At 35.4% G+C, this 12,740-nt stretch overlaps 1 protein-coding gene across 1 annotated transcript; it reads right to left on the bottom strand.

Moving 5' to 3' along the window:
- Window positions 1-8,292: 8,292 nt before the first annotated feature.
- Window positions 8,293-12,395, bottom strand: LOC140887738 (probable serine/threonine-protein kinase PBL3). Its single transcript, XM_073295180.1, has 6 exons — window positions 11,936-12,395; window positions 10,582-10,919; window positions 10,356-10,491; window positions 9,601-9,737; window positions 9,367-9,490; window positions 8,293-8,959 (listed from the first exon to the last, which is right to left on the bottom strand). Exons 1-6 carry the CDS (start codon window positions 11,991-11,993, stop codon window positions 8,508-8,510), a joined length of 1,245 nt encoding a protein of 414 aa, XP_073151281.1. The 5' UTR covers window positions 11,994-12,395; the 3' UTR covers window positions 8,293-8,507.
- Between the last annotated feature and the right edge of the window lie 345 nt (window positions 12,396-12,740).

Raw genomic sequence — 12,740 nt, 5'->3', positions numbered from 1 at the left:
ACCACATATTTCTTTCCTGATTTATATGTGGTAAGACACATATATTTCTGATTTTCATCAGTTATCGTCTCAGTATCATACCCATGAGAGTATATGTCATTAAAACTCAACAAATTTCTTTTTGATTGTGGTGAATATAAAGCATCATTTATCAAAAATTTTGTACCATTAGGTAACAAAAAATGTGCTTTTCCACAACCTTCAATCAAGTCTACAGGACCTGATATGGTATTCACCATTGTTTTTGTTGGTTTTATTTCCAAGAAATATCTTTCATCTCGCAGAATAGTGTGTGTTGTACCACTATCTGGTATGCAAATTTCCATGATATTATTTCCATGTTTGCTCATAGCATTTTCCATATCAAACTTCACAAAAAAATGCAATAAAGAAAAATTAAGTACAATACAAATGCAAAATATAACATGCTTTATAATACAAGAATGCATGAAAAATACAAATTTGTTACAATGTAGTCCCACCAATATTTTAATCAATGTCTTCGAAATCATTCAAAAAATCTGCAACATTGAAACTAGTTGAACCAATTAAACGGTCACTATCTTCAACAAAATTTGTCTCTTTTCCTTTCCCCTTTGTCGATTCTTTATAGAGCTTACATAGGTGCTCAGGGGTTCGACAAATATGTGACCAATGTCCTGGAGTGCCACATCTATAACAAACACTCTCAGATCTTTTTGAGTGATTTTCATTTTCACTAGTATTTTCATGCTGCCTTTTTGGTGGGTGATTCGTGACGTTCTTTTGAGATGAGTTATTGAAATAACTACCTCGATTATTTTCATATCCACGTCCACGCCCATTTTCTCGACCTCGTCCACGACCAAAATCTGGTCTATGCCTTTGATTTTGGTTTTCATTTTTCATTACGACATTTGCTTCAGGAAATGCCGTTGATCCAGTGGGTCGGGATTGATGATTTCTTACTAACAATTCGTTGTTCTTTCCGCCACAAGAAGACATGCGATTAGTTCGGAATATCTCGAAAATCCACGCACTCTATACTGTTGTTGTAGAGTTATATTCGATGCGTGAAAAGTGGAAAATGTTTTCTCAAGCATTTCCATCTCTGTAACTTCAAGTCCACAGAATTTTAATTGCGAGACTATTCGATACATCGTAGAATTATAATCACTGACTTTTTTAAAGTCTTGGAATCTCAACGTATTCCATTCATCACGGGCGGTCGGAAGTATCACTTCCCTTATATGCTCAAATCTTTCTTTCAGCCCTTTCCATAAATTCATTGGGTCTTTTTCTGTGAGATACTCACATTTCAACCTTTCATCAAGATGTCGGCGCAAGAAAATCATAGTTTTTGCTTTATCTTGTGAGGTTGATATATTATTTTCTTTGATGCTTTCACTTAGACCCAATGACTCAAGATGCATCTCAACATCAAGAGTCCATGGCATATAATTTTTTCCAGTGATATCGAGTGCAACGAATTCAAGCTTTGCCAAATTTGACATGGTGGTACTAGAAAAATAACAATGCATTTTATTAGTTAATTTCTATTAGTATGATAATACAAAATAATGGAAGGACGAAAATTACAAGTGCGTATATAAATAGATAAAAAATCTGTGGTGAAAAATCGCCGGTGAGTACAAAACTCGTGAGCATGATGATCATAATCGTTATGAAAAATATCCTTAGAAAAGCCAAAAACTCCATCTTCTTCTTTTTCGAAAAAAACCGAGGAAAAAATGTTTTGAGATGAAGAATGAATTTTGGTGTGATTGAAAATGAGTTTGAGTGAAAATATTTATAGGCCAAAAACTAGCCGTTTGTGACCGTTGGGGGTAAAGAAAAATCGAGTATGTGTTGAATAAAAATTTGTGATAATGATACAATGCATATAATGATAATCATAATTAAATAATTATGTATATCATATCACATTATTATAAGATCGGTGTCGTAGACAGCCTTTTATATAATATTGTGAAATTATACCAATATAGTTAGTATAAAGTCAGGTATAGTATATCATATCACATTATTATAAGATCGGTGTCGTAGACAACCTTTTATATAATAACATGAAATTATATATTAATATAGTTAATATATATACGTAATAAATATATATCACGTTATTGTTTAAAAACCTTAGAGACTTTTATACTTGTCGTATCCCTTACCGGGAGTGTGGGATGTCGTCTTAACATCCTCCCAGGATTTATAACAAGTTTTGAAAAAAAACTTATTTTTTCATAACATGATATTATATATTAATATATACACAATAAAAATATATAAACAGTAAAATTCTTACTTGTTGAATATTTTTGACTTCTTCTTGTATTTTGGAGCGTCGAAAAATATAGAGAACCTTCGAGCGATCGTGCTGATAACGTGTTGTGAAAAAGTAAAAATTTACGGTAAAAAGTAAATACTTCAAAACTCAAAATATATCAAACTCTACACTTTATAATATTTTTCTCTCAACTCAATTGTATTTTTCATCACAAATGAAGACCTATTTATAGATCCACATTTGAGATTAGTCCAAAAATAAATACATCATCATCTACATCATCACACACTAATTTTCCATATTTTACAACTCAATATTCAACATTCAACATTCAATATTCAACATAATATTAATAATAATAATATTTTTCAACATAATATATGATTTTTAATTTTTTTTTTTTGATTTTTTATTTTTAGAAGAGTTTATCTCCCAAGACAGCACAACCCTCAACCAAGGTATTCGCAATGCTCGATCTTTTAATTCTTCGTTTTTTTGTTGATCTATTATTGAATTAATATAATAATTAACTAATATTATTTTTTAAAATAAATAAATAAAAAGATTTGGAAAAGCAGAATCGGGCAATCGGCCATGACCTTTGCTTGGAGATTAAAAATCTCTCGATATTTGCCACATTTTGGAAAGTTAAAGGTCCAAATGTTGTATACATATCTTTACTATATTATAATGCATAAATCCCATAGAAAAATCATATTTTATCTTTTAATGTATTTCCAAATTTACCCTTTATCATTCTTCTAATATGTTTAATAATAGAGGTTCAAAAAAATAAATTTCTTATTCAAAAACTTCCCATATTTTGTTCTACTATCCACATTATCCTAACCACTATCATATTATCCTAAAATTTAAACAAAAATTATAATTAAATTTAAGTTTATAAAATAATATTTAATTTAAAATAATATATATTTTATGCACATGCAACGCATGTTCTCCGTGTACTACTAGTTGTTGATTGTTGAATATATTAGATGAACTAGTACGAGAGTTTGAAGACAATACAAAAGAGAAAAAAGCCATCTCTACTTTTTTAGAAAACAAAGTAGAGACAAATTTTGATTTTTTATTTTGTGTTTGCAGTGTCCACACCGTTCCCCATCATAAGAAGGGTTGTACTGAAAAAGACCGTGCTTTCTGCGCTGTTCGAAGTTACATTTTTTACTGCCGAAGTTCTGGGGCTCTATAATATCCACCATGTATCATGATGGAATGGTTGCAAGTGACTTGCAATTTTGGTCTGTTTTTTCATGATTTTAGTCCTCTATGTAGTCAAGTTTAAGTTTTAGTTATATGTCTATCAATTTTTGACAACTTTGGGTAAATCAATGTTACGACAACACCACAATGGAAAAATTGTTCAAATTGCAACATAGAAAAAGATTACAATATTAGTTTCTTGGTGAAGGGTCTTCACAAGAAATTACTCTTAACATTCTGGTATCAGAGCCAGGTTTTGGCTCATAAAAACAAAGCAGCAGCTTTTGTGCTTTGCAGCAGCAAGAGAAATGGCAACCGAAGGGAACTTTGTGCAACCAGCAATTCCTCGTTTTGATGGTCATTATGATCATTGGAGCATGCTAATGGAGAACTTCTTAAGATCCAAGGAGTATTGGAGTCTTGTAGAAACTGGTTATACCCTGCCAGAAAGTGGAGCAGCTTTGCCTGAGGTGCAACAAAAGAAGCTTGATGAAATGAAGTTGAAAGATTTGAAGGTCAAAAACTATTTGTTTCAAGCTATTGATTGACCCATTCTAGAAACCATCCTCCACAAGAGCACATCCAAACAGATATGAGATTCTATGAAGAAAAAGTACGAGGGCAATGACAGAGTGAAACGATCTATTCTTCAAGCTCTTCTCAAAGAGTTTGAAACTCTTGAGATGAAATCTGGTGAGAATGTTTCTGATTATTTCTCAAGAGTGATGTCTGTTGTCAACAAGATGAGGGTTCATAGAGAACAAATGACTGATGTAAATGTAGTTGAAAAGATACTTCGTTCATTGAGTGACAAATTCAACTATATTGTCTGTTCTATTGAAGAATCAAAGGATATTGATAGCCTATCTATTGATGAACTACAAAGTTCGTTAATTGTTCATGAGCAGAAGTTTAATAGGCACAAAGGGGAAGAGCAGGCGCTGAAGGTAACTTGTGAAGAAAGAACAGGAGGACGAGGTCGTGGTCAAGGATCTGGTCAAGGATTTTATCGAGGAAGAGGGCAAGGCAGAGGTCGTCAATCCTACAATAAAGCTGTCGTGGAGTGCTACAAGTGTCACAAGCTTGGGCACTATCAATATGAGTGCCCAAGTTTGGAAAAAGAGGCCAATTACGCTGAACTTGAAGAAGAAGAATTGATGTTGTTAATGTCTCATATTGAAGATAATGACGCCAAAAACAAGGATGTTTGGTTCTTAGATTCGGGTTGTAGCAATCATATGTGCGGAGATGAAGCCCTTTTCTCCAATTTCGATAGCAATTTCAGGCAGACGGTGAAGTTGGGAAACAACTCAAAGATGATTGTAATGGGAAAAGGTAATATACGACTGAACGTGAATGAATTCAATCATGTTGTCACTGATGTGTATTTTGTGCCAGACTTGAAAACATTTTAATAAGCATTGGGCAGTTGCAAAAGAAAGGTCTTGCAATCCTCATTCAATTCGACAGGTGCAGAATTTATCATCCAAAGAAGGGCTTGATTATTCAAGAAGAAATGACTGCCAATAGAATGTTTATACTGTCCGCCACAACACAACCAAAGAAACCAGTATGTTTTTACTCAAAGGTACAAGATTTATCACATCTTTGGCACTGCAGATATGGGCATTTAAGTCACAAAGGCTTTATCACTCTTCAACGCAAGGAAATGGTGCACGGACTACCAAAGTTCGAAGCCTCATCAATTGTGTGCCCTGATTGCATGATTGGGAAACAACACAGGGACACAATTCCAAAACGAAGCACTTGAAGAGCCTCCCAAAAACTTCAACTCATCCATGCTGACATATGTGGCCCAATCACACCTATCTCAAACAACAAGAAGAGGTATCTAATTACTTTCATTGATGATTTTAGTCGTAAGACATGGATTTACTTCTTGGTTGGAAAATCTGAAGCTTTAGCTACATTCAAACTTTTCAAAAGTTGCGTGGAGAAAGAAACATGTTCTCATATTAAATGCTTACGTACTGACCGTGGGGGTGAGTTTACTTCACAAGATTTCAATGAATTTTGTCAAGAATACGATATCAAAAGACAACTGACAGCAGCTTACACTCCGCAACAAAACGGAGTTGCAGAGAGGAAAAATCGAACCATCATGAACATGGTTCAAAGTATGATTTCGGAGAAAAAGATTCCAAAAACCTTTTGGCCAGAAGCTGCAAATTGGACAGTGCATATTTTAAACCGAAGTCCTACTCTTGCAGTGAATAATATGACTCCAGCGGAAGCATGGAGTGGAATAAAGCCTTCAATTGATCATTTTCGGGTATTTGGATGCATCTCACATGTCCATGTACCTGATGTCAAGAGAACCAAGTTAGACGACAAGAGTTTTACTTGTGTGTTGTTAGGAGTTAGCAAAGAATCTAAAGCTTACAGGCTCTATGATCCAATTGCCAAAAAAATTGTCATTAGCAGAGATGTCATTTTTGAAGAAAACAAGCATTGGAATTGGGATAAGGGCTATGAAGAACAAGTGGTAGCTGTATTGGACTGGGGAGATAATGAGGAACATGTTAATGAAGATGAAGTTGAGAATGAAGATGGCAGTAGTACAGAAGAGGTTGAGAACAACACTTCTTCCAGCTCCTCCAGTGAAGCAAGGTCAACTCATCCTGTAGAAGGCAGAGTTAGAAGGCCACCATCTTGGATGAGAGATTATGAAACAGGTCAAGGTTTGTCCGAAGATGAAATTGAGGCTAATCTAGCCTTGTTTGCTGTGTCTGCAGATCCTTTTTACTTTGACGAAGCTGTAAAAAATTCAAACTGGAGAGCTGCCATGGACTCTGAAATAAATTCCATAGAAAAGAATGATACTTGGGTGCTAACTGATTTACCTGCAGGTGCAAAGAAGATTGGTGTCAAGTGGGTTTACAAAACAAAGCTTAATGAACATGGGGAGATAGAAAAGTACAAGGCACGACTTGTGGCTAAAGGCTATGCGCAAGAACATGGAGTTGATTACACAGAGGTTTTTGCACCAGTGGCAAGAATGGACACTGTTAGAATGATCATTTCCCTTGCAGCTCAAAATGGTTGGCATGTTTATCAATTAGATGTGAAATCAGCCTTTCTCCATGAAGAACTAAATGAAGAGGTGTTTGTTGAGCAACCAAAAGGTTACGAGCAGAAGGACAATTTACATAAAGTATACAAACTGAGAAAAGCTTTATACGGACTTAAACAAGCTCCACGAGCATGGTTTAGTAGTATCGAAGCACATTTTCAGAATGAAGGCTTTGAGAAATGTCACAATGAGCACACTTTGTTCTTCAAAGAAAGAAATGGAGGTAAAATTTTAATTGTTAGCTTGTATGTTGATGATCTCATTTATACTGGAAATGATGTTTCTATTGTCATATGAGTTCAAGAATTATATGATACGTGAATTCGATATGACTGATTTGGGAAAGATGAGGTATTTTCTTGGAGTTGAAGTGTTGCAAAGTGCTGACGGAATCTATATCAGTCAAAAGAAATATGCTTCAGATGTGTTGAAAAGATTTAGAATGGAGGAGAGCAACTCTGTTCACAATCCAATTGCTCCAGGTTACAAAATCTTCAAAGACAAAAATGGTGTCAAGGTGGATGCAACATTCTTCAAGCAACTGGTAGGAAGTCTCCTGTATTTAACCGCAACTCGACCTGACTTGATGTTTGTGGTTAACTTAATTAGTAGATACATGGGACAGCCAACTGAGCTTCACTTACAGGCTGCAAAAAAGGTGCTGAGATATTTGAGGGGCACAACAAATCTTGGAATATTCTACAAGAAGGGAGGGAGTGAAGAATTAATTGCTTTTACTGATAGTGATTATGCAGGTGATTTTGAGGATAGGAAAAGTACATCATGATATGTATTTATGCTCAGTTCTGGAGCTGTATCTTGGTCCTCAAAAAAGCAACCTATCATCTCACTCTCCACAACTGAAGCCGAGTTCATAGCTGCAGCATCTTGTGCGTGTAAGCCGTCTGGATGACGAGGATCTTGGAAAAGCTAAGTCACAAACAAAGTAATTGTACTACTGTGTTTTGTGACAATATCTCAACAATTAAACTATCAAAGAATCCAGTAATGCATGGACGCAGCAAACACATAGATGTACGCTTTCATTTTCTGCGTGACCTTACAAGAGAAGGAGTTGTGGAGCTGGTTCATTGTGGCACACAAGATCAAATTGCAGATGTGATGACTAAGCCTATCAAGCTGGAATTATTTCTGAAGCTGAGAGAAATGTTGGGTGTCCGTGAAGTTCCTGATGTAAACTAATTGATATTAGCAATTAGTTTAAGGGAGGGTGTTAAAGTGTTAAAGATGTTCTGTTATTATTTAAGTATTGATCTTCTGTTTGAATAATTCCTATTAAGTAGGATAGTTTGTTTCCATTGACTCATTCAATGTAAACGTTACTTAGTGGATTATTTTTCTGATTATCAGTTATTCTTTGTAAGGCTATTTATAAGCCAAAGTTGTTTATCAATAATAGTAAGTTCCTCCAGTTTGCTTTGTGTTTAATCTTCACAAGAAATTACTCTTAACAAAGGGATATAGAAAAATAAATCTTCTAGATAAAATAAAAAATCAAAGCATGAGGAATGTGTTTGAGCAGTGTGTCTTTCATAGGATTCATTTGCAATCTCTTTGAAAATCTTGATTTTATAGAGGACCAAGTATAATAGATCAGTTTCCCTTGTATAAAAACTGTTGAAAATTTTCAAAAGATGTAATTATTTCCACAATTACAATGAACTACAAATTTTAGTCGGAAAAATTGTTGGGGTCTAATCTAACAAGTTCAAAACCACTGGGCGATCAAAGCTTATTCATGTACACCCTCGAAATTTCTCAGAAAGATACAATATCATTGCAATGGGGAAATGTTATTGATCCATTGGCTGGTTTAGCAAGGACATAAACAGCAAAATTTGGACCTAAAATAGAAATTTACAGTAGATGGCGGACTACGCTGCCTCATCTCGCCCGGAGAGACCTTGGATTTACTGGCAATGGAGAAGCCAAAGTGGTCGTTTTCACTGACAAATGATGTTTCAACGGTGAGGCAGCAACAGACTCAAAAGAAGCTCGATGATCTGAATCTGGATATCTTGTTGTGTTTCTTGGAGTTTGAAGCTGTTCCAGAGTGGCTAAAACCTCTGCCATCCGTGGCCTCGCTTTTGGGTCGGGGCTTAGACACTGCAGAGCAATGGTAGCTGCACTGTACGCTGCTTTCTGAGGGTATTGGCCCTCCAGTTTAGTGTCCATGATCCGGAACAGCTTTCTCTTGTCACCCATATAAGGTCTCGCCCATTCAACCAAGTTTTGCTCGACGCCCACTTTTGTTTTGTCGACAGCACGACGTCCTGAGAGCAATTCAAGCAAGACGACCCCGAAGCTGTACACATCACTCTTTGATGACAGTCGGCCTATTCCAGAAAATTGGAGAAAAATTAAACATATTTTTAAGATCCTTCTAACTAGTGGCAAGATTAATTATATATTATATCATTATTCAAGTACCCAGTAAAATTGTGAAATAAAAAATCACATGAAGAAATTAAAAACAATAAACTTTTAAAGTTCAATACCATTAATAGAGCAAGTTATATTTAAGAAAATTATAGACACATTCCAAAAGACCAAAAGTTGACAAACAAAAGATGCAACATACTAAGGTAGTATAGGGACGGCCTGGACAGGCATTTTCAGGAAACGAAGATGGCTACACCAAACATATGACAATAAGGGGGCCTTCGCTTAATTATCTAGAATAAATAGAAGGACGAAGGGCAGAACAAAAACTAATAATGAGTGAGTCGATTTTGAAAAGAACCTGTAGCAACGTATTCCGGTGCAGCATAGCCATGTGTTCCCATAACTTGAGTGGATACATGAGTCTTATCACCAGTCGGGCCAGCTTTGGCCAAACCAAAGTCCGATAATTTTGCAATAAATTCCTGCAAATGGAGTGAATTGCTTGGTGTAACATTGATATATGACATGAGACTGGAAAATGAATTGACTGGATTAAAGTTGGCAGAAAACAAGAAAAAGGTTTCAATTATACCCCATCGAGAAGAATGTTAGAAGCCTTAAAATCTCTATAGATCACTTGTTCTCTAGCTTCATGCAAGAAAGAAAGTCCTCTAGCGGCACCCATAGCAACCTTCATTCGAGTAGCCCACGAAATGGGTTGAGGCCCTCCTGCACCATGTAATTGGATTCAAATGCAACATATTGTTTCTACACCACCCCAAATTTTGGTTAAAAAATACACAGAATATGTTCACACGACCAATGACAAATTGGGAAGAACAAAATAACATAAATGGAAAGTTAGCATCCTCCTAGGTTAGTAATGGCAGAAAAAAAATAAAGAGTTGATGGATCTGATATACACGGCATTGCTTAACAACTTCAACATTTCAAGAAGGCTGGCTATAAGCACAGGTAAAGATATCAAACTGAAAGAAACCAAAAGATTTACACAAGATCTTCGTTGTCATTTGAAACAAACTGTGCATATGGGGGAAGAAACCAGAAGGCTCAGACTGCAGTCCAAATATAATCAGAGAGTATAACTGCAGATAATTTTAAGAAGATATTAAGAAGTGACAAGTAAATTCAAGAAATAGCAATTTTAATATGTTCGTCATTTTTTAAAAGAACCTGAAGAATTGATATGTAATAGAATGTTAACACTAATAAATAAATGTAGCCATTAAATTATCTTCATTATTTTAGAAAGGATTTTATGAATTGATATCTAATAAAATGAGGTAAAAAGGCGATGATAAAAGTTAATTTCGGTGCCAAGCGTACTTCTGAACAAATGATTCTCCAGACTTCCTTTCGACATGAACTCATAAACCAATAGCCGGTTATCACCCTCAGTGCAGTATCCAATAAGTTTAACTAGGTTCTGATGTCGAAGTTGACCCAGATAATTAACTTCCGTCTGCAAAACATAAGCAGGCTGGTCAAAATAATCGATGCATAAAAATTTTCCAATACAAATAAATCCATTGAGTGACAAGGAAACACATACCAACCACTCCTTGTGGCCTTGGAAACCTTCAGGCTTCAACTTCTTGACAGCAATAACAAGTCCTGACCCAGGCTTTGTGGCGGTAAGAGTATTCTCATCAATCCATCCCTTGAAAACATAACCAAATCCTCCTTCACCAAGAAGACTGTCAGGTCGAAAGTTTCTTGTTGCATTCCTTAACTCGTTAAATGAGAAGGGCTTGACGTGAGGTGATGAGAGTATTTCAGCCTCCGATCTTGGAGTGGGAAGGCTTTCGACGCTGCTTTTGCGACTGTAAATGGGAATGCTTATGTTGAAACGAGATGACGAACTGCTCGTTTTGCTTGGAAATCTAGATGCTTGCACATCCAGAACAATGACGCAGGTTAGACGATCAGCTAATTACAACCCCATGAAGCAAACAGCTTTCAAAAATTTATATTAATAGAAGATAATTCCTGAACATAGTGATAGATTGCTTACTAATTCACAGCAAAAAACTTCGTTGTGGAACGCTTGAATTATAATAATCTTAGAATAGCGTAAACAAATATGAAGTCGTCGAATAAGATAATCATTCCATAGAATCTTGTCATTTGATTACAACATTATAACAGCACTTGCACAAGAAGGAATATCCTAATTTTAATAGACTTGCCATTTGTCCTTCCCAGATTCAGGGTACCTCAAGGCGGCATCATATCTTTATCAAAAATCAATAAAGCTTTGCCGCTTTTTTTGGATGTCTATGGTTACTTTTAATGAATGGAAATAAAATTCCAATATACAAAGAATCAAATTTAACATAAGCTACACGCAAAGGCCAAACCTTTAAGCATGGAAGAAACGTGAAGCTTATTAGTGCAACAGCCATAATTCTATGTCGTGGACAAAATCAATTAACATAAAAATCACATTTTACCCCATTTGCAGCTACAAGGTAAGTTAAATATACAACTAAAAGGAAATTATAGACTCGAGCCCATACAAAGAAACCACAGCACCTCTACAGAAGTAGCACTTTCTCCTCCTTCAGCACGCATAAAACAAAGAATCAACAAAAATCAAGATTTTGTATCCATTCTCCTCCTTTCGCACCCATAAAACAAAGATTCAACACAAAGAAAGATTTTGCATTCATCTTAGCCATTCCTAAGGCCAAAAACTTCAGAATCAGAGCCCAAATTTGAGAACTTAAAAGAGTCCACCTTTGCCGGGTAAAAAGGTTTAAAGTTGGACCATTGATAATCATAACTCGAACCAAGAACAAAAACAACACAGAAACTAATCAGAGGCTTCATTCAATTCCCTCCATTCTAAACTCGAACAACCAAGCATAAAAACAGAGACATAAGCAAACAAGAGAGTAAAATACCAGAAGGGGTGCTAAGAGAGGCATCAACCCTCGCGGAGGAACCAAAGCAATTTCCCATAACTATCAGGGCAACCAAAAGACGGGTCCTCAACAGAAATCAAGAAAAAACAACAAAACAATCAGGCACAAAAAAGTAACTTTAAGAAAGGGCTTTCAAGAACGGTGCTTGAATCGAAGCTCCACACTCTTGATCCACAAAGAACATGCATTGTTTTCGCGCAGAGATGAAAAGGGCTTCAAGAAAATAGAATGGGAAAGGGGCGAAAGGGTATACTAAAGAAATGGGAGTCTTGCCGTTGATATATTCTGTACTTGTTTCATATCATCAATCCATTTGGGTGGCTAGCTACTGTCCCCACTCCCACCTAAGTTAACTCCTTCTTATTTAATGCTAACGCGTTCGCAGCGAGGTTCATTTCTACAAGCAAATCGAGCTTCATTTGAGTATTTTGTGTGTGGATTGGATTCGATTATATGATTACTGACCCCAAAATCCGTAGTTACATGTACACAATAGGTGAGACAAGCACTTACGTCCGAACTTATGTGTATGAATGGATAGAAAAAATCGAACTTCTACTCATTGGTCTTAAACAATTTTTTAAAGTATATTATATTATTGATTTGTTTGTGTATATGTTGTATATTAAAATTAAAAAATATCGATAAACATAACAAAAATAAATGCTTTTAAAAATGAAATGAAACTATAAAAAATTGAATTTGATTAAAATTTTCATTTGAGTTAAATTAATGCAAAGTAATATATTTTCCAATTTTAAGTTGAAAATAGAGTCTTGATCAC

This window comes from Henckelia pumila, chromosome 1, assembly GCF_033568475.1.
Source record: "Henckelia pumila isolate YLH828 chromosome 1, ASM3356847v2, whole genome shotgun sequence".
Classification (NCBI taxonomy): Eukaryota; Viridiplantae; Streptophyta; class Magnoliopsida; order Lamiales; family Gesneriaceae; genus Henckelia; species Henckelia pumila.
Note: the sequence above shows the minus strand (reverse complement) of the source record. Positions and strands in the feature narration are given on the sequence as shown.

Bases quoted from the DNA above. Each gene is read 5' to 3' on its own strand.
- LOC140887738 (XM_073295180.1), bottom strand. From the start codon at position 11,993: ATGGGAAATTGCTTTGGTTCCTCCGCGAGGGTTGATGCCTCTCTTAGC. The intron at 10,492-10,581 runs GTATGTGTTTCC...TATGTTTTGCAG, and splicing joins AAGGCCACAAGGAGTGGTTG to ACGGAAGTTAATTATCTGGG. The intron at 9,738-10,355 runs GTACGCTTGGCA...TACATGGTGCAG, and splicing joins GGAGAATCATTTGTTCAGAA to GAGGGCCTCAACCCATTTCG.